General features: G+C 38.2%; 1 protein-coding gene across 2 annotated transcripts in view; it reads left to right on the forward strand.

The window, feature by feature from the left end:
- The window catches only part of TNKS (tankyrase), a 100,886-nt gene that overhangs the window by 56,433 nt on the left and 21,839 nt on the right, over positions 1-22,614 (forward strand). For both annotated transcript variants that reach the window (XM_072037055.1, XM_027455879.3), the window contains exons 6-14: positions 10,288-10,382; positions 12,604-12,670; positions 13,128-13,314; positions 15,007-15,128; positions 16,056-16,147; positions 16,231-16,309; positions 19,589-19,760; positions 20,818-20,897; positions 21,898-22,043. In XM_072037055.1, coding sequence (XP_071893156.1) covers positions 10,288-10,382; positions 12,604-12,670; positions 13,128-13,314; positions 15,007-15,128; positions 16,056-16,147; positions 16,231-16,309; positions 19,589-19,760; positions 20,818-20,897; positions 21,898-22,043 — 1,040 coding nt within the window. The remainder of the gene's footprint in view (positions 1-10,287; positions 10,383-12,603; positions 12,671-13,127; positions 13,315-15,006; positions 15,129-16,055; positions 16,148-16,230; positions 16,310-19,588; positions 19,761-20,817; positions 20,898-21,897; positions 22,044-22,614) is intronic.

Below are 22,614 nucleotides of genomic sequence, written 5' to 3' on the forward strand. Positions count from 1 at the left end.
TTGAACATGATATTGCAATACGTTGTGTCTTCCTCTGTTGTCAGACCTACCACTTACTTTTATCCTCGTTTCCCATCTCTGCACGTTATCAGGCATCTGTCCCAGGACCTGTCACCATCTTCCTTAAAACCATCAGTGAGGATTGTGTTAAAACCCTGTTGAGTGCCCAAGTGGGCTGTATCGGTTTGTTTATCTGCATGCAGATGCTTATTGACCACTTCAGAAAACTCCAGAGAGATCTATCAGGTAGAACTTCCATTAACAGTTTTTGTTTTGACTCTTGTTATCGTGTCTATCCATCTGTCCACTAATTCTAGCTGTTACTATATTTTTTGTGGTACAGGTGCCAGTGTTGTTACAGGCTGTAGTTCCCCAAAAACATCTTCTAATGACTGGAATCATTTTTACAACTTTATGTACCAAGACAATCTTAAGTGAAGGTTGTGTGCCACTAGTAATTCACCCATTAAATTCTTCAGTGCTCTCCTGGGTGAATGCAATCCCATCTGAGCAATTTGTTGATTTTTTTTTCATCATGGGTATTGTTACCTCTTTTATGCTTAATTCAGTTTCAGATAAATCCTTTTCCAAGCTTCACCATGCTCCCAAATACACACTTGCTTACTCACCAGGGCTCTGGTGTGGCAATTACCTATGTTTCTTCTAAGATGTATGCCACGCAGAATTCCTTTAATTCCTCCACAATATCTTGCCTGTAGGATCTCTCATTTCTCACCCTAGTATCATCTTGCCCCCACCAGACTGTCTGGAGGTTTTTGTGCTTCTGGTGGGTCGGAAGAAATATTTTTCGAAGAAGAATTCAAACTAACAATAGTTTGAATTCCTTTCACTAGTTGTTGCTCAAATCATCTTTGCCTGCCTAATTGTATTTTTACCTATAATCTGCTGGATTTTGTGATCCTTTTGATTTTTCTTTAGCTTCTGAATTCAGCTTTTTGAATAATGCCTTCTTAATTCTAGTAATCTCTTTTGATTTGCTGTTTAATCACACTGGCTCCTTTCACTTTGTCAAGCACTTCCCAACAGAAGCTGCATTAGCACTGTTTCTGGTATGGTTTCTGTGAGTGGTCTTCTTGCTGTTTGTAAAGACTTAAGTCTTAGTTATGGCTTTTAGTTGATATTTACCAAACTTCCCAAATTTTCATAGCTTCCCTTTCTGAAGGTTACTGTGGTCATGCTCCATTATTTTTATCAATCCTTTCCCCTGTATGATGGCTGTCTGAGCCATCTGAGTGAAACAGCCAACTTGGTAAAGCAGGCACTGATAACCTGCAAACATTTCATCTCTGTTGCATATTCACATGTGATACTGGCCTGGTCTACATGGCAGTAATTGAAGTTACCCAAAGCCCTTGTGTTGCCTGCTCTTGCTGCCTCACTGTTTTCTCTCAGCACATCAGTTCTCAGGAGCTAATACAACCCCACCACTGACTTCACAGGTTAAATGGATTTAGAGTGATGGGTTTAATGCTAAGTGAAAAGAACTTCAAACACGGACGTGCAAGGAGAGTTGTATTTACACAGTGGTTTTAGAAATGGTTATGTCCATTGATGAAGCAGGTAGGAGATGAACAATAAAAGGGAAGAAGTATGCCAAAATAAGGCACTGTGATTTATGGGGAATGTGTCAGTGATGGACAAGAAAATTGAGGTTATTTGCTTAGTCTCCTCTAATTAATGTAATATACTTCTACTTATAAAAGATACTTCTTACAGATGGAATTCTTTAGAATATTCTATTTCTAATAGCCATAACTTCTCAATTTCAAAGCATATTAGGAAGTACAAGATATTCTCTTTTTTTTCTGTATTTTGGAAGGCTGTATTAGTTCTGCAAAGGAAAAATGAAATCTACTTGACTGGATTATAAAAACTTGTGAATAATCACTAATGCAAAAAAAAGAACATTTTTTGTACCTAATTTTGTGAATTATTTTAGACTTCTTATTTTAATTTGATTCCAAAATGTGAGGTGTTTTTTTTTTTAAGCTCTGAGAAGTGGAAGTGAAATGCAATTAACTTGCAAGTATTGTTCTTAACAGAGTTTGTTCTCACCCCACATTCAGTAAAGATGAGCAAAGTGCTGGCTTGAATGTCATGTTAGCAGAGAGAGCAGGCAAGGTAACATTCAGAGAGTTTTTTCTTTCTTAGTAATCCAGAAAATATTCTAAACTTAAGGCTAAAATGTTTGTAATCACAAGGTGGAAGAGGGTGGATGGGGGAAAGGTGTTTTTGGTTTCTTTCCTTTGTTTCTCACGTCTCTAGCTTGTTAGTGATAGGCAATAAATTTCTCTAATCTCCCTACCCTGAGTCTGTTTTGCCCATCACGATGATCTGCCCATCCTTATCTCAGCCCTTGAGCCCTTTTCATCACATTTTCTCCCCCTTTCTCTTTGAGGAGGTGGAGTGAGAGAGCGGCTGTGGTGGAGCTCGGCTTCCCACCCAAGTAAAACCAGCAGAAGACTGAGGCTGTGAACTGTACTGACTGGCACTGGGAGACTTCCAAAATCTCCGCAGAAACTTGGCTACCCTTGCCCTGTAACTCAGGCCAGAAGTAATAGCACCTGTTCTTCCCTGTGCACTAAACTTAAATCACATCTTCCAGGGTGTGATTTACAAGAAAGTTCCAGCTGTTGCCATGACAGAATTCTTCATGCCTTTGTGTTTGGTCCTCCAACCCGGATGAGTTTGTTCCCTAGCTGCTCCTTCGAGTACTAGATGTTTGAATGACCTCTAAAGACTCCAGTAAGTAACATTGCAGGGGCAGTTTCTTTTTATCTCTACCTTGGCAGCAGCCAGTCACTCTGAGCTCAGCACATCACCTCAGAGTTGTCCCTCTTTGACTTACATTTCTAACAGATTCTATATGATGAAAAGAAGCAACAAAAATGGCCATCCTGGATACAATGATGCTGTAAGTAATTCCCAGGTAGAGCTCTGCCATATCTTTTGGAGTTTACATCTCTCTTCAGCATTAAATAACATTAGCAGTGTTCCTTTAGGAGAAGAGAGTGGTTCTTTACTGTTTCATCCTTCTGCAGCTCAGCAAGCCACTATTTCCTCAGTTACCAGCGTCTACCACAGAAGGAAAACACGTATGCCGTATGCTCCTCTACTTCTGTGATAATCCGTTGCAAAATCCTCTCTGCATGTTTTGCTGGGTTTTGTCACTGGGTGCTGCCAGAGATATATGCTGAGCTTCTGGATCTGGGAAAACTGCAAATGCTGATTCACTGTAGATGCTTCTGAATTTCTTTTTCGTAATGCAGTTCCGTTCCCAGCTAAATCTTCATTTGCACGTAGAAATGGAACAGATTCTCCTAAGGAACAGTTTTCTGAGAATACTGCAGGCTTATGAAGAATGTTGCTCAGCTTTTCTGACACATCCTGGTTTAGCAAATGCATGGTAGGTTCAGATACATGGAAATACAGGACAGATTCAGGAGCTGCGGGCTTTTGCTTTTTAGTTCTTATTTATGATGGCATCAAGGAGCACTAATGCACCTTTCATGGGACCTGCTGTTTGTGAAATCAGATGATCAGAGGTTGGGGTTGTAGATCCCGTGCAAAGATTTAAGTGTTTTTCCCAGCCCTTTACCATTACCTGCTTGGTCTCTGCTTTTAGGTCAGGTCTTTGGATGCCCAGTCTGAAAGTAGTGGCACCAACTTAGTATGGAGGTGTTAGGGAAGATTCTTAATTAAACTTTGGGAAGCTGAGATCCATGTCTTTATGTCTACTTATGGATCTGAATAAGCTTTTAAGTTCATTCTGTACACGATTGCTGCCTTGTGTCTCATGCTATCTCATTTTCTTCTGGCCTCTCATTGAGTCCTGGTATCTTTCGTGTAGGTAATGATGCTCTTTGAGGTTTGATTTTGATTGTTTTTCTCTGAAGTAATACCTCGCTTGCCTCAACTTCCAATCTTCTCTTTGGTGGTGCTGTTTCAATGCTAGCTGGAATTCCTTAACAGTGAGGTGAAAGCATCGATTTCTTCCTTCTGTTGACCTCTAAGAGGCAGAGAAACTCCTGTTATTTCTTGTAAGAGGCAGAGAAACTCCTGTTATTTCTTGTATTTACCCCTGTGCATTACGATGCTTCTCATCTTTTCAGTTCTTCTCAACCCCAGGAATCTGTGATTGAAAAAGCTCTTAAATACGCCCCTTACTTGTCAGTACTTTTCCAAACCTACAGTACAACACCGCATCCATGTTACTGCATAGAACTAATGCCAAGTCTTGTCACAAAGCCACGAAGTTCAGAGATACGGACAGAAACTTGTTGTATTGTCCCTCCAAGGTCAGATCTACTACAGAAACATTAAGGAATCGGTAGTTTGGAGGTTACAGCCCTCTGAGAAGGAACATATTTAAATAGGAGCATACTTAAATACTCACTAGAGATTAATAAAAAATATTTCTGTTGCACTTTTGTTGCGTGTTGCTATTTCTTAATCCACTTTATCAATATTTACGTGGCCTGGAAGTGTCCAGCACTAATCTGAAAATAACATTCCAGAGTATGTAGAGGAATGTTTTCTGAATCTGTGATCCACAAAGCAGTGCTTTGTAGCTGATACGCACTCTACAAGGCATGCCATTCATAATACCTGTCCTCCTCTAGGCTTTGTACCCCTGCCCAAGTGGTACCTGAATACATTTCTGAAGGTATTGTTTCAGAAAATAAGCTCTTTATAACGTGGACGTCTTTCTTTGTTCTTCTGTCGGCTCAAAGTGGTGGATCATTGTTTTTCAAAGAGAAAATTAGATGCCAGAAAGGGAGAGTTAAATTAAGATAGTATGGGACTTGCAGGTTCTGAACTGATGAGCCATTCAGTTCATTTTCGTGTGGTCTTGTACAATTTTCAACATAATGGTATTCTGAATTTTACTGTATGAAATCTGTTCTGTTCAACGGTCTAGTACTACTGCTTGTGTTGTGAAGATGAAGCAGTTAAATTACCACTGGAAACACAGTTGAGTGAGAAATGTCTTCCTTAATCCTTTTTCAAAAAAAACCATAAAAGTAGTTTAATTTCTTCATTTTTGTGCTTTCTTATCTCCAGAGTTTAAACTCATTGTAGCTAGCTTATCTGTAGTTGGCAGGCTGACATAACTTGTTTTCCCGGAGCAGCATCTATATCTATGTCCTTAAGGACTTAACTGTCAGCCACAACGTTGAGGAACATGGTACCACCGTAAAATGACCAGGGAAGCTGCACAATCTGACACGTTGGATGGCTGAAGCTCACATGCCACGTGGCTGGTAAACAGAAGCACACATCCTTCCTTGCTCAACAAGAGCATCGTTCTCTTGCTGAGGTTAAGGACTTTTTATTCCCATAGTACCTAGTGTGGAAGAGCGTTTTACCATAAGGAAAACCCCCAATCATTGCCATCCTGGAAGAGCTCAGGAACGTCTCTTCTAGAGTGTGATGTTGTTGCAACTTGTTTTCTCATCCCATTAATCAGATTGGAAATTAGTGACAGGAGGTATTTCGCTTGCATCCAGAATATGTTCCTGATACACACCCGTGATTGATGCAGTTCATTTTAGAAAAGTCTCTGAGATATTAGCATGAAGCAGATGCAGACTGTGGTGACTTTAAAGAACGAATACATGGTAAATTCTAACCCAGCGAAGAGAGAGAGTTGTTTGCCTGCCACGAAGGTTTTTGCTTAGTGTGCCTGATTCAGGCAGTCATCCTGCCAGGCCTCAGGGCATCTTTCAGAGCAGTCAGCTTCATGCAGACTGTGAAACAAAGGTGCAGCCTGCGATTAGAAACCTTTCTACCCATCTCCCAGTTCAGAGGAGGTGAAGCACCATTTTGAGGGAGCTCGTAAGACAAACTGCAAAAGCTAGAAATATTATTTTTATTGCTGCTGCTCTTTGCTGGCCATGCAGTCTGATCTGAATAGCGGCGTTGTGTTTGATAGAAGTTTAATGGGGATTTGCTACATGCCTGCCTTTTCCAAGTTACCAAACCTGAAGATAGATTAGAGACAAGGTAAGAAAGTCCTATAAAGCTTATGGTGATCGCTATTTGATTCCTCCTTCCCCCTCTTCTCTTTTTTTTTTTTTTTTGGATGCCTTTTGTCAGGAGGGTGTTAAAAAAGAGTTGTCAGTAAACACATGCTTGTCCTTAGGTATCTAATCGGAGGGTATATCACCAAAGTTGTGCTTGTTTGTCTGTCCAGAACCACCCTTACTGGTGAACGCCCATTTGGGGACCTTCTGAACATGGGTACAGCCATTATATGCCAAGACCAGAGCTGGTCTTGGGGACATCTGATAGATGGTATTGCCTTTTTATAGTGAAAACGCTTTTCTCATAGAAGATGAAATTAAGCGATGATAATTTTAAATCACTCCATCTTATTGTAAATCAGATGCAGGGCAAGACGTATATAAGCAGATTCTTGTTTGTTGATTTTAATAGCCTTCAGGATGACAACTTGGGAATGAGAGGAACACGCTTATTAAGATTGTTATCAGGTAACGTAATGTAGAGATTCTAGTGACAGAGACCAAGAGCAGGCAGGAACAGGCATTATTAGCTCTTACAGCAGCTCTGGCAGCTGTTATTGAACAAGCAGGTAATACACGATGTAAGAACCTTACGTAAAATCCTTCAGCTTTAAGTTACCCATAAAATTGGCAATCCAAAATTACCCTGAAGCTGAAAATGCGTGTTTTGTTCTGAGGCTGTGGGCACGTCACCATCTCTAAGAGCTCCTGAAGACTCCTTAGCATGACAGGTAGGGATATGGGTGGCGCTTAGAGCCAGCGCTCCCAGGTTGCCTGTGGATAATTTGTTGAAACCAACGTCCTGATTGTAGTAGAAATAACTCAGCAGCCTGCAGATCTGACAGCCGCTTGGTGCCCCTTCTGTTTGATACAGGGGGGACAGCAAGTCCAAAGGTAGCTGACCTTGACCATAAGGCCCTTAAATCAGCTGTAGGCAACAAAACGGTGTGAAAACACCGAAGGCTCAATGAGAATATCAAACTGTTGTATGTACGTTGCTCAAATCTAGAAGTGCCTTTACAACACATGTTCAAAAAGCCTGCAGGGAAAAAAAAAAAAAAAAAAAAAGCTTTAATATAAGTTGTAGGTATACAGGCTGCCTGTGTTTGCTATTTTGCATACAGGGATCTTATTTGAAATGCACGGTACCTGCACTCAATTACAGATGCCATAAAAATTTCAAATAATGCGAGCATCTTCCATGAGAGTCTTATTTGACTTGATAAAAGTAGATTTGCTCTCTTTTTAATTACAAGACAATGTGATTGGCTTGGTAATTGTGAACATGAGTCTTAGAAGGTAAATGCCCGCTAGGGATTCTTGTTGGGAAGTCTCTTGCCAAGCACTGCAAGGCATGGGAGGAGGGGTTAATTGATAGCTCAATTAAGTCTCTTTCCTTAATATTAATTATTGGGTTGATATACCTTACAGGTGCAGTATACAGTAATACTAGTAGTGATAACTAGTTCCTATTTTTCTAGTGCTCCAGAAAAAGTGCCCTGATTTTAAACACCAGTCTCTTTATGAACGTCATTCACTTTTGGGGTGGGGAGGACGAGTGATCCCCATCTGATGCCTAGTTCACATAGCATGACGTTAGGTTTTAGGTACTCAATTCCTGTGGTTAAGTAAGCAAGCTGGTAGCACTGGATTCGTATTTAAAATTACTAAATCTTTATTAAACATAATATATATTAAATATGATATCAATGAATTTTCTTTCTCATGAGAAAGGAAAAGTCCTTAAAAATGACTAAGGTAGGTGCATCCTCCTTCCTGAAGCCTATGGAAGTGCAACGTTTTTATGAGCCTGCAAACCAACCTAAAGAGCAACTGTCAAGAGAGGCTGGTGGATTTTGATCCACTAGACCTGACTACAGCGCTGACTTCAACAGTGTTTCTTAAATTGACTGGAAGAGGTTTCAGCCCCACCTCCAGTTAAGAGTGAAGGGAGTGTTAGTTAGCTCTTTGTTGGAGAGGCGGCTGCAGCATGGCACACAGCTTCATGGAAGGCAAGCAAGCCAAACATCAGGAGTTTGGCTGCAGCTAAATCATTCCTGGTGTGCTGGGGGAGACATGGTTTATTGATGAGACCGTGGTGCCTGCGTGACATTGCTCGGGGAGAAGGAAGTAGCTTGCGTTTCCGAAAGGCAGGGGTGTAAGTTGCCAGAAGATTTGGGATGTCATTGCTTTGCTTTGCTTGTGTTGTTAGTCTTCCAGCTACAAGCAAAAAATGTTCTGGCGTTTTTCTCTAAGGAAGTTATTTTGTAAAAGTAGGTCTAATGATCCTAGAAATGCAAAATGCACGGTTCCAGCTTCAGTCATGTTTTATCTTTAAATTTTAATCACTCAACAAGATACCGGAGCTGACACATCCTCATTGAGAACATCCTTGTTAATAACGCTCAATGCGAGTAAAGCAGCATCTTGCAGGTCTGCCAGCGTTGTTTCAGAAGTAGTGTGCAGATAAGACTGGATGCAGCTACTTTAATCCTGGGGAGGTTAAAGGATCCTGCAGTGGTCTGCATCTCCTTCCAAGATTTAGCATTTTCTCTGTTTTCTTTTGGCGATCAGACCTTTCAAGAGACTGACTTCTCAGCAGTCCATTTCAGATCATTTTCAGATTTTCTGAGTTATTAATTCCGTTGGCAAACCAGACTTAGTAGCCAAACCAAGGCAATTGTCAAAATAAATAGCACCCGAAGTATTTTTCTAATGTCGACAGTGGCGTAACCTTTATCCACGTTTTCATTGGTATTTATGATGTGCAGGAGCCAGCTGTTTTATAGCAGGGGCAGATTTGAAAGAACTTAATACCTTTTGGACCATCCCAAATTGTTAATGCAGTAATAGAAGCCTTTCTGGAAGAGAATAATAGATCCTAACAAATACAAATTGACTTAAAGATTTGGCTGGTTTTGACAGTGCAGCCCGTGTCATCGCTTTGCACGCAGGACAGCTGGTAGGTGCCCACGTAGGTAGTGTTTCTGGGACAAAGTAGCTCCAGACTATAATAATAAACTGTGTGTTGAGACTCGAGTGAAACGTAATTCAGTCTATTCCTAGTAATGGCCTTAATAAATGGGTATTAATTCCTGGAAATCTATTCCATTTATGAATATATAACACTTACTGCTTACAGATGAGACTGTTTGTCTTGATTTTTTTTTTAAACCTTAATAATAGCAAGAATGTGATGTCTCACCTGCAGTACTGTATAATGAGGTCTTAATGCCTGCAGTAAAGCTGTACTTGGCTTAATACTGTGAGGTACGTAAGTCTTGCTGTGTATTCAAGCTTTTTTAGGTACGGGGTTTTACTGGGATAGCAGCGCATGGTTTGTTGTGTGGCACAGAATAAATAGCAACACAGATCCCTTCAAACTCCTCTGCTTCTCAGCCTTGGGAAGGAGCAAACTATCAGCCAGTCATGGAAGAAATAAGTTCCTTCAGAGGGAGACAGCACACAAAATCTGCTTTGTTTAAAAAAGCTTTTAAAATAACTGAACTTTGAGCGGAATTTTCCTTTTTCATTTTTATTACTGTTGCTAATACTAATTAGCTATGGAGAAAGGCGCTAGTTATTATTCTTTTGTCACTAGGTATGCCATTAGGGCATTACTGCTGAGGATGTGTTCTGCAGGAAACTGCAAACTGCATGCAGTTTGCTCTGTGCGTGTCTTATTATAGCATAGCACAGAACACCAACAAGGTACTTACACTTGCGTGGTGCAGAGCTGAAGACAAACATTCCTGCTAGGGCGTAAGGGCATTAGTTTTGTTCTGCAGTCTGATTCTTGTGCGCTTACTGCAACAAGACTTGCATACAGGCGGTTTTGTAACCTGTGAGTATGCAGCCTGAACTGCATAAATTTGTTCGTGAAACTGTTTGAAAAAAGGTATAAATAACTTATAGCGTTGAAAAATAATAAAAACCAAACACATAGGGTTAAAGAAAAAAAGGAGCAAAGTTGGGCTATCATCTTAAATAACTTAATCTGATAAATTTGCTATTGTCTTAAGCAATCCATAGATTCTTCCCCACCTCCAGGAAGGGGTTTGGTTTGACAACAGGAGGAGTGTGCGTGTGCTTTGTATTTCTTGACATGGCTAATTGCAGAAGGAAAGTGTAACCAGCCCTGATCAAATATGTAAGAGAAACAGAGTATGAAATGGTAGGAAGTGAAGTGCAGAAATATTTGTGTCTCCTGTTCTTCATCTTGTTTTGTTTTCCTTTGCAGTCAACGCCTTTACACCTAGCAGCAGGCTATAACAGAGTACGAATAGTCCAACTGCTGCTTCAGCACGGTGCAGATGTTCATGCAAAGGACAAAGGGTATGTAAAATGAATTGATTTATTATCTCTTTGCAGCACTGCTTTTCTGTTAATCAAGATGAGAAATTATTTCTTTGCTCGATGTTGCAGCATAATCTCAAAGAGTTGGTTAAGAATGTGACATCTGCTTCAACAATATGAATGTGTTTAATGATAAGTAAACTTTTGTTACAGTCCCAGTAACAGCTTAATCATGACTGCACTTGTTTTAAGTTTTCTTCTACACCTTTAATTTTTTTACAATCCTTATTCCTTGTTTCCATGCACAGTCTTCCCTGTGAAATCATGGAATTCCACCATTATTTTAGGAGAGGGGGTAGGGAAAAGATGCATGAGATTAATGAAAAGTGCATTGTAAAAATTCTCTGTAATTTTGTTACCTTATTGCATGTGTATGGATGTAATTGCAAGTAACATCAAGCTCAGAGGCTCACAACTAGAGGCCCTTGGAGACCTGCCTTGATTGACGTAGCCAAAAAAAAAAAAAGATACAGTAGAAGCTAAACTATTGCATTTTTTTGCAGCCAGCATGTTAGTCAAGTAGATTACAACAAAAATTGTGCAGCATTCAGAAATCTCAAACTATGTGTTACACGTTGTTAGCTGCACATTTCTGTATTCTAAGGTGAATTCTTACAATGGTCTCATAGGAAAGCTTGCTTCTAACATAGACATCGGGCTCCTGGTTAAAGACATGCATATCAGAGTTTATAGAGGTGAGGTATTAATGGCAGTGCTCTCTAGCCATCAACAGACTTGAGGCATTTCCTTTTCTAGTTTTAAAGGAGATTTTAAATTAAGATCTTAGCTTTTTTTTTCCTTTTTTTTTTTTTTTCCCAAACCAGTCAGTCATAAGCATACTTAAACTCTTGAAGATTGAAGTACTGATTGTAGCACTGTTGACTGTACATTCACCCTGAGTGGCTTTTTTTGATCAGAATTGTGACATACATCATAACACATTACGTAAGTCACAAAACCACAGCAAAGCTGCATGGAATACAATCCAAAATTGTTAGGTGAATTCTAGGCATTTCACACGTTAAGAAATCTAAGTGTCACTTGGTAGAAAATTCCAGTGTAGATGTTTTAATGTGGTTGGAATGATCTACTTGGAAAGTATTGCCGTGTGAAAAGTAGTTAGATAGAGCTCAAGTAGGGGAGAAGAATAAAGGAAAAGAAAAACTGTACGCGTCCTTTGTATTGAACGTGTAAACAATTCAAACACTCTAAGGTTTGTGCAACAGCCCAGTGAGCTCTCTCTTTCTCCTTTTCAGTGGCATCACGTGATTTGGTGTTTTTTTCTTTTTTTTTTGGTTGTTGGTTTGGTTTGGTTTTGATCATTTTTTTGTTTTCAAAATTTATAAGTAAGCAAATTAGTCTAGTACGCACTTTCCCAATGCTCTTTTTGCTAATTTTGCCATTCTGGGGAACATACACAATATTTTTCATAAATGGTGGGTTAATTATTGTTTTCAGTGTATTAAACATTCTGATTTTTTAAGCCGTAACTAGCCTAGCTCATTTGGCTTGAATTAAAATTATTTAGTTCTCTGTAATAATTGCCCCCTTCGCATCTTCATTTCGAGTATGTGGCTCTTTTATTATATATCTTGTGCTTGGAACGTCATCCTTGTCATTTTCTTCACTAGTATCATTTTTTCGTATGACCTCCTGCAGTGTAACTATAAAAAATACATAGATCATCTTATAATTTGACTGGAAAAAATGCAGTGAAATCAGGTCATCCCGCAGTTTGGAGCAGCAATTTGTCTGCTGTCTACAGATATTTGTACATTTTTATAATATACCCAGGAGTTAGGTTAGTATTATCTGAAGGGTTCTGACTTCCACACAGCATTTTATATAAACAGGAGTGCACATTTAGGCAGAAACAGAGCACTGACTTCCACTAAGCAAATTGAATGTGGAATGGGAGTTTTTCCCCCCTTAGTGGCTTCAAGAAAGATCATTTCAAAGGCAATTAATGCTAATCTTATTGGTAGATTAAACATCTGTGGCCTGCTAGGAAAAAATGCTTTAATGCAACTCACAAATAATGTGTTGTTTGGGAATGCAAGATTTTTCTGGTAGTTTTTGAATCTTAATTTTTAAAGATTAATGATGAGGTTTTCTTTTGTTTTCTGTTCACCTCCCAGTAAAGTGAAAATAATCAGCAATGCTGCTTGAATAAATCTGTCACTTGCCTTCTTTCATACAGTGGTCTTGTGCCTCTTCACAATGCATGCTCATATGGACACTACGAGGTTACAGAGCTGCTACTTAAGGTAAGCAGAAGGATGGAAAGTAATTACTTTAAATTCAGATGTGTTAGGTGGACTGTTCATACCAGAGTTGAAAAGGAAGACTCTTTTCTTTAGTATCAGATTTCAAACATCCTGTATGTAATTTCAGAAGCCTACGACTTCAGATCTGTGTGTTTTTTCCCTACCTAATTTCTTTAGAGAGATAGTAGAGTTTCTTTTTTTATTTTTTTTAATTTATTTTTCCCCCCTCTGGAAAAATCTGCTGTATTTAAAAGTTAGTTGGTATAGAAATTCCCATTTTGTTGAGGATTCATGTTTTTTTTTAATATGTATAGATATTTTTATAATTCATTTTTGTGTGTGCATTCATATGTGAAAGAACAAAACTGGTTTTTATAATGAAATGACAATTCATGTGCTTTTTTGTTGTTGTTGAGGGTGATTTCCTACTAATAAAAGGCTTTTTTTCCTGTTCTAGCATGGTGCCTGTGTTAACGCTATGGACCTCTGGCAATTTACACCCTTGCATGAGGCTGCTTCCAAGAACCGTGTAGAAGTCTGTTCCCTCTTGCTGAGTCATGGTGCGGATCCCACATTAGTCAACTGCCATGGCAAGAGTGCAGTCGACATGGCTCCAACACCTGAACTGAGGGAGAGGCTGACCTGTGAGTGTTTTCAGACTTAAAACAGTTGTTGGTTAATATAAAGGGATGCTTTGCTTTCAAGGCAGCTTCTTCATAAAACATGGATAGATGCAGAGCAGCAGAAGAAATACAGATGTGCTCCTCACTTTAAATAAGTAGATAACTCTAATAGGCTGTTCATGATGATGTCTACTTTTTTTTTCAGATTTAAAATGTGTAAGGCAAGGAGGCGCTGCTGAATCAATAACTGTGGCGGATTTTTATGCTCTAAAAGTCTAATCAAGTCACATAGGAGCCTCTACGTGAACAGGCTTGTAGGAACCTGTGAATAGTTAGAATGACTTCTAGAAGACGTATAATCTTGATGTGCAAGCTTGAGGAGATGGAGATTCCAGCACCATTTTTTTTGTAGTGTTTGCAGTCCTAATGCTGTTTACAAAAAAAATGCCTCAGCTCCAATTGAAATTTGTCTGCCTTTATTTGCCCTCTTTTGGGGGTTTGTTTTCTCGTTGTTATAAACCGTAAAGATAATTCAATGAGACAAGTACAGAAACAAAACATAATGAAGTTGCAGAAAACATCTTCCCAAAGTATAAATTCTGAACTCGATTATACATCGCTTCAATTGTATGCTTGTGGTTTTGTCTGTTGAATATAACAGAATCCCCTGGCAGACTAAGAATGTGATCTTGCACTGCTCAAAATCACAGGTTGTTGTTTGGCACTATTCTGTGAAGGTGGTAACACCGAAATGAAAACGTGCAGCAGAAAGCTTTCCTCTAGGACAGAAGAGGAAGGGGTTAATATTTTCCAGCTACTTCTCTGCTCTGTTCCAGGCTGGCCTAGGACATTGTGCTTCTGGCTTTAAGCAAGTTAATTTACCATTTTTTAAACTAAAAAGCAAAAATATATTTAAACTTTGTTTGATTTCTGTATTTTTAGTTTCTGGATGGGGGTGGGCTTATCCATCTTCTTGTTTCTCATTCCCAAGTTCAGACCTCATCCTTGATAGCCTATCTCACGTTTGTACATTTTATGGTAAACACTTTTCATCTTTTTCAAGTTGAAAATGCTTTTTAACTAAAATGGAGTAGTTCCTGAAATGATTAAGGTGTGGCACAGAAAATCACAAAATTACCTCTCTGCATTTGCAAAGATATAACTACTATCAAAATCTTCGGAGCAGACTGGCTTCAAATGCTTAGCTGGCTAACTTTCTTTAACACCAATAGTTTAACGGTTGTATTGAAACAATACATTCAGTCTTTACCTTGAATTACTTATAATTCAAGGTAAAGACTGAACTTTACAATTACTTATAATTGTAAATACAGTAACGTTTTGAAAAAAACAACTGTAATGCTTTTATTTTTTTCTGCAGAAAAAAAGCCTGCAGTAGCTGTGCATTTGCTTGAACACATACATAGATAATTGAGAGCTCACATATACATTTAATATGAAGTGGGTGGGGGATAAGAGGGAGACAAAATAAGAATTTTACTCAGGGAATCACTGCACTGCTTCTTTGGAATACCCTTTTGGTTTCAGGAAACCATGTTCTTTTCATGTTACTATGCATGCCAGGTAAGTCACTATCTGAAGATGTACAGAAATATTCTTATTACCTCTTAATTGGTTATAGGTATCTTTCTCAAGTAACATCTGTAAAGGTAACCTGTTACTGAATATTCAATGCATCTCTTTCCCCAATAGATGAATTCAAAGGACATTCTTTACTGCAAGCAGCAAGAGAGGCAGATCTAGCCAAAGTGAAAAAGACACTTGCTTTGGAGATCATCAATTTTAAGCAGCCACAGTCACATGAGACTGCACTGGTGAGATTACAGAGATAATCGTCGTCTTTTATGATAAATGTGATGGTAGTGCTAGTTGAGTGGGTTTATTTCTACATTATGAAAATGTATTCATCATCTGAGATGGAGGATTTGCCATCAAACACTTTATATATTAAAAATATTTCACCATTACAGAAATAACACCATATAATTTTTAGCACTTTTTTTTTTTTTTTTTTTTTTTTTTCCTAGTAGATCACAGAAACCTTCTGGCCAGAGCAAACCTTCTGGCCAGATGTTTCACTTCTCTTCTGCTTTTTTCCCCCCATTAGTCTATTTTATTGTTGACCAGTTAAGTTTTTGCTGGGGTTGAAAAGCTCTGTATGGAACATATTCTTATATGTTCCATATAGGGCTTTTTTCCATATTCTTATATTCATTATATGGAACTATTCCAAGAGATTTATTGCATAATTGTTACATAATTTGCAACTGGCTGCATAACAGTCTTGCTCTTAGGTTGAGTATGTTCAGTACACACTGAAATGGAAGAAGAAACAATTTTCATAGGCTTGATAAAATAAAGCAGTAGAATCTTAATGGAACCCTTTGGTATCCCTCTGAAGAAGGCTAAGATGTTTAAAGCCCTTTCCCTTAACCTCCTTTGGGCATTGCATGCTATACTTGTCCTGATGTCTTGTTAATGCATTTGGGAATTTACTGCTTTTTTGGTGACAAATAGCAGTAAAATGAAAATTGTTTTTTTCTGATGGGAATAATTTAGCGTTATTCACTTGCTCATATTTTATTTGGTATGTTAAATGTTCAGGAAGAAATATGTTGTGTTTTGTTTGTAAATTCTGTAGTCTGATGTTTAGCAGAATAATTAAGAGATGAAGTCTTTGATTTCAAAGCTCTTTTTCATCTGTGTAGTTGAAATCATATTTTTATTTACTTTTTTTGCAGCACTGTGCTGTGGCTGCTGTGCATCCCAAGCGGAAGCAAGTTACAGAATTATTGCTCAGGAAAGGAGCGAATGTTAATGAGAAAAACAAAGAGTAGGTTTCTGAAATTTTCAGCTTTTTTCAAAGGACTCGGTCATACTAGGAGCAAAAAACTAATATCTTTTTTTTTTGTCTAGTTTCATGACACCTTTACATGTTGCAGCTGAGAAAGCCCATAATGATGTCATGGAAGTTCTGCATAAACATGGAGCAAAGGTAAATATGCTTAAATGCATGTAATTTGTGGCAGAAGGCAAGGGGGAACGTTATATTGGTTAAATACAGTTCTAGTTTTTGTGATAGTTGTTGCGTTTTCTTCTTGTATGTCTCATGCTTCCCATATTAACCATGAAGGGTGTTTATCCTAAATCAGTACAGGATATTCAGGAACCCCATTTAAAAATTAAGTCTTCTCTCCAAGTAACTGAGTATAGGCTTTAGGTGTTCAGATTACTCATTTTTAATGACTCTTGAAGTGTCATGACAGTGTCTTTGAAGGTGGTGTTTTGTTTAAAAAAAAAAAAAAGATTTAAGGTGGCAAACTAATGAAAAAGTGGCTTCCATCCTGTTTTGTTGTATTGCTGGATGGTTGGGTACATCTTATAGCTAGCTCCTTGCCTGAACTTACAGATACATGGGAAAATTAATATGTTCAGAAAGACATTGGGCTTTCTAGTGGTACAAAAAACAAGGATTAAAGTCTTCTAAACCAGAATGATTGTTGTAAAAATAAAAAATAATATTAAAAAAAAGGACCTGCAATAATGCAAGTTCATTAGTATCTTGGGCAAATGCAGAAATGTCATGGATGCTATTTGGTTTATTGTATTTCTAAAGGATACTGTTGAAACCAATCTACTGCAAAGGAGAACAAGCTGCTCTAAAGTTATGTTTGCATGACAGAAGGTAGAGTCCGTCTTCATGTTGGTAGCAGAAATGGCTTCGTTCTGCTCTGCTAGAAGGATCTAGCTTTATGGATCTTTACATAACATAATTATTTCTGTGTGTTGGAGTAGCAAATTTCAAGACCCTGACTCTGGAAATATTTGTCCTCTACGTAGACCCATGCAACAGAATCAAATGCTTTTGAATAATCTCACTGTGTAATATAATTGTGAACGTGCTGCTCAGGGACGTAGTTCAGTGGTAGACTTGGTAGTATTAATTTGATGGTTGGACCTGATGGTCTTAAGGGTCTCTTCCAACGTAAATTATTCCATGATTTCCTTACAAGATTTCAAACTTGCTGAGGGTGCATTCAGTCCCACTGTCTATGTCATTGATAAAAGTATTAAACAGCACTGGTTCTATTCAGTTTGGAAGGAGAGTTTGATCTCTATTTGTATTTCTTTCAGGAATTAGATTTATATTGGCATCTCCTCATTGTCAGGTTGTCTTAAATATGCAAAGTGATTTTCATTTGGAAATAAATCCTGCTGCAGTCAGCCTTAGTGCAATACATTCTTGGGTTCATTTTAGACAAGTGCTGCATGATTGGTGAGAGCAGATCTGCTTCAAAGTGGAGGTGCTACCATTGAAATTGCCCTGCAAAGGCTAATTCTCTTTCCTGAGGGAAAGAACAGCTTCGTTTGGTGTCTGCCTTCCTCTTGGTCAGCTGCAGCCCTCTTTGTCCCAGAAGTGAACAGGCATGTCTTCAAATGGCTGCAGTTTTTCTGCCCCAAGAGTTGATTGTTGGCAAAGATAATTATTTGGAGGTGAAAGGAGACCTGTGTAAGACAATATTAACAGTTTCCCAGGTCACAGTTGGTACAGGGTGGGTGTCTTGCTGCTGTTCTTGAACAGTTTGTTCAGCATGGGAATTTTTAATACAGGAATACAGCATCACATAAAATTTTAATTATGTTTCTCTTTCTTGGTCTATGCTATGATCTACTTCTACAATTCACAATTCTCATTTCATCCTGCCCTGTATTTCTCTAGACTGCTGCTCTTCTCCATGCCCTTACCAGTAATGAAAGGTATCTGGTGTCCTAAAACAGATGAGTGTCATCATCTGAACAAAATGCGAATTTGGGACATTCAGCATCCATTTAATACTTATGAAAGCAAAGAGTTGTTATTTAAAACAAAAAACTTTTAGGGGAATCCCGTGAGAGTGTCATGAGTTGAGCACGGTCAGGGGAAAGCAGAACTGTCCTCCTAATCAATCTCATTGTCAGAGGGGTTTGTGATGCAAGAAATTCCTGTCTCACCAGCCTGTAGAATTGTTCAGAGGTATACGAGATTTTCAGACAATATCAAATCACAGTCCACTTTATTATGTGGTAGCTCTTTGTTATTTCCTATGGCTTGATATTGCTGTATTGCAGGTATTTATATATTGTTAACCCTTCTCAGGTAATATATATTGGATATGTAGTTACCTCCCCCCAGATTTAATTACATGGAAATACAGTTTGTTTTTTCACTGGTTTTCATGGAATGTCGTAGAATTTGCAGGCTGCATTTTAGGTGAGAAAACCTAGAAAAACCTTTGACTGCTGCCATCACAAAGATTTTGAGAAGGTAAAAGGTAAAAACATTGTTTTTTACAGTAACAGAGTCTATTATGCATGCAGTTCACAGCCTGCAGTCTGTAGGCTTGGAAACAGATAACAGGTTCTCAGTTACTGCAGAGAATACAGAGTAGTTCTATATTTCATAGTCATTAAAAAAAAAAAAAGGAAAAAAGAGCTGCTGGACATCTGCATATAAGTTTGTCATGAATGGTTGCTAGGTACAAAGCATCTTCTTGAAAGGTTTTCTATATTTTTTCCCCTTCTTCTTAAAATTATTATTCTCTTCCTTTCTCTGATACTGAGCCCATGGCAATGCTGCCAGTTATTTAGATTCTCTGTTAGATCTTGATAGATAGGTTTCTATTATTATTACTCCATTTTGTCTGCTTATATACTCCTATCTTGGATAGATTTCTATCCACTTTAACTTAATATTTCTGTAAAATTACAAACCATTGACTGTGTATACATCTTCCTTCACCACCCCTCTCCCTCTCACCCTTAGAATTCTTAATCTGACATCTTTGTTTTAATTCTTGGTAGTGAGTGTTAATTCCTCTTCTGAGGATGACAGATGATAATATCTTTAAAGGTAGAAGATCTCTGAATTGTTTACTTAATTATTTACCTCTTTCTCTTCTTCTGTGAGAGTTGTTTTTGCATGAGGTTAATCTTTGTCAAATTTGTCAAGAGCTTGATCGCTATTTCAAGTATGGTTTTGGGTATCCTGTGTTTTGTAATAGCTGTGCAAACAAATAACCTGTTTTTTGTTTGTTTTTTTTTTTAAGACAAAAAAGCATCTGCAGAACATTGTCTTTGCATTGGAGTGTTTATATATTTTGTCATTTGGTTGCATTTAGTTGCAGCACAGATAAACTTGTATGCCAAGAAGTTCCTGTTACTGTTCTTATTAAGGGCATGGACAGGTGCAGGCTTTTAATTCTAATAATGTTTGATATTGCTGCTGATTTTTCAGATGAATGCACTGGACACACTTGGTCAAACAGCGTTGCACAGGGCTGCTTTAGCAGGTCACTTGCAAACCTGCCGGCTCCTGCTGAATTATGGCTCTGATCCCTCCATCATCTCTTTACAAGGCTTCACAGCAGCACAGATGGGAAATGAAGCAGTGCAACAGATACTAAGCGGTAGGTAAAAATTAAGGCTTCAGTATTTGAACTTCAGCTTCTCCCTTTCTTTTAAAGCTGTGGATCTTATTTCTTTTTCAACACAAGAGACTTAATATAGTTTGTTCATCCCTCCCTTCTGCCATTATGGGCACACATCTACGTTGCTCTGTGTGATGCTTTTTTAGGAAACAAACTCACAGCTGCTCAATTCAGAGATTTTGTGCAAAATGGAGATAAAATATCTTGTGGATTTATATCATGCTGCTGTAGGGGAATATTAAAGAAGTCAGGTCTTTTTTTATTTTTTTTAATAACAAGTTCCAAGAAAACTAAAATATTGACAAACATGAGAACATTTCCTCTCATCAGCTACCCTTTGGGTACTCCATACTTCAGCAGTCAAAAGCAGAATGTTATTTGTGTTCTACAGAGTGGGAACAGAGTCCTGTGAGATAAAGGCACTTGCATCAGATATAAAAACAACCTAAGTATTTATGCGATCAGTATTTAGAGGGTATGATGCTTATGGTTCTCTTATAAAAGATCCCAGGGTTAACAGTTTGGGGATTTTTTCTAACAGCGTAACCACTTCCTAAAGAGAATTTCTGGTCGTTGGTTCCAGGCACCTCACCAGCTTCGCAGCAAGTACAGAGTGGAAAGATATTAATTCAGGTGCTGAAATTAGTATGTGTAATTCTGGGTGCGCAGTGGGGCCTCTTGCAGTTTGCTGAAGTAGATGAGAAGCTGCTTTTGAACTTCATCTAAACTTTGAATCCGTCCAAGTGAACACACAGGTTTTTTGAATGCATAAATGTCATTCTTACCATATGTGGGATTAGCAACACATTGAAATTCCATACGGCAGAATGATGTCAGCTCCAGAGCCTAAATCTGACTGGTTTACACTGAAACAAAGGCTCCTTATTCAGCTATTTAGGCAATATGAACTTGAACTTCACTACTCCTGTGGTATTTGTACAAATGCCAGCAGACATCTTCCTAGTTTGGAACAAATTGAGCACAAGTTAATATAATTATAACTTAATAACCCTAAAACATCTTTTTCTGTATGTAGAAAGTACACCTGTGCGTACTTCTGATGTGGATTATCGGTTGTTAGAAGCATCCAAAGCTGGAGATTTGGAAACTGTGAAGGTAGGTTTGAGCAACTCCTATTAATTTTTCATTTTATTGTTGTGCAAGGCTCATCAAAGCCTCTGCTACAAGGGTTGTGGACGTAATGCCCAGTGGATGATAAATCATAAAAAATGTGAAGGAAGATGTCTTAATATTTTTTTCTGATAAGCTGAGCATTGAGATGTGCTGAGGTGTTTCTCTGACTTGTGAATTCTCTGAGAATTATCACTCATACAGCCATAATTCCTTCATAAGGACCCTGTGAGCCTGAGAATCACGGTTTAGTAGAAACAAGCCTTAGGTGTGTGATTCAATCAGGAGGCAAGCAAACAAGTTAGCAGGTAACAGGCTTAATGTTTTAAGCCATCCTTATCAGAAGAAAATTAACAGTCATGCTATGGAATGCCAGCATCACGGGAAGGTTTGATATTATCTTTCATACTTGATCAATGGGCAAAACAGCCTGCAGATAGACCATTCTGCACACTGTCTCACCTTGAACTTCAACGCATCAATATTAATACACATTAATATCCAAACCGCACCTGTTTTGTGCACCAGCAGCTCTTTTGACTGCCAAATTCAATATTTCTAGTTTTATGAAGACAGCATGAGATGGAAATGGTCACTTGTCTGGAGAAACTTACATGGCGATTGATAATTCATTTTTACCCTTCTAATATGTTACGAATGTCTTCATACTGCTTCCATCATTTAAGACCTATTTGTTAGAAAAGTTCTTTCAGCCATACATTTAGAGAAGCTCTATTTTTAATTTTGTTTATATGGAAAGAAATTTCCATACGATAAAATGGTATATACAAATAAATGGACCAAATTTTCTGTTAGGGTATTTGATGAGGCCTAGTTCTTTTTGTGTATTTTCTAGTTATTTTGTTTCTTTGTGTGTGGTTTTGTTTTGTTTTGTTTTGTTTGGTGTGTGTTTTTATTTTTTGCTTTTGGTTTTGTTTCATTTTTAGTTCGGTAGTAGATGTTGGTTTCTTCTTTTGTCTTCCAGCAACTTTGCAGCCCTCAGAATGTGAATTGTAGAGATTTGGAAGGCCGTCATTCAACACCACTGCACTTTGCTGCAGGATATAACCGTGTATCAGTGGTGGAGTATCTGTTGCACCATGGGGCAGATGTGCATGCCAAAGATAAAGGGTACATTTTCATTCCATTATGTGCTCCAGTGTTTCCTGTTAGTGTGAGGTTTCTACCCCCTCTGTTCATTTGGGTTCAGATTTCAGCAACCATCATGTTTTTTTCTCTTGAAAAATTTTCTTTTTTTCTTCTTATTCTTCATTGTTCCTGACGTTCGTTGTAGGGAGACCATGGACTATTAACGTTCCATTTAACTTTCTGGCAAAGCCACAGTCAAGCACGTATCTGGCCAATGTAATTCTTGATCCTTCTCTTCCCCCTTTTGTCCATTTCAGAGGCTTTTGCTGTGCTTAAAAGCAGCCTCTCAGTTATTTCAGGCGATAAATTAGTTTTGAATTGCCTGACATAAAATACCAGGGTAATTTCTCTAATTCTGTTAGTTAGCTTTTATTATTAACTAGTTATTTTTGCATTGAAGTTGCTTGTAGCACTAGCAACATTGGTGCATTTAGAAGTTTCCTGTATGGGATGTGAAGAAGGATGATTATGTTCATTTCATTGATATTTTAATAACAAGGAAATAAAGCCATGAAAATTGGAGACTGAAAGATGCAGATTACTGTCCAGCAGG

This window comes from Anas platyrhynchos, chromosome 4, assembly GCF_047663525.1.
Source record: "Anas platyrhynchos isolate ZD024472 breed Pekin duck chromosome 4, IASCAAS_PekinDuck_T2T, whole genome shotgun sequence".
Taxonomy (NCBI): domain Eukaryota; kingdom Metazoa; phylum Chordata; class Aves; order Anseriformes; family Anatidae; genus Anas; species Anas platyrhynchos.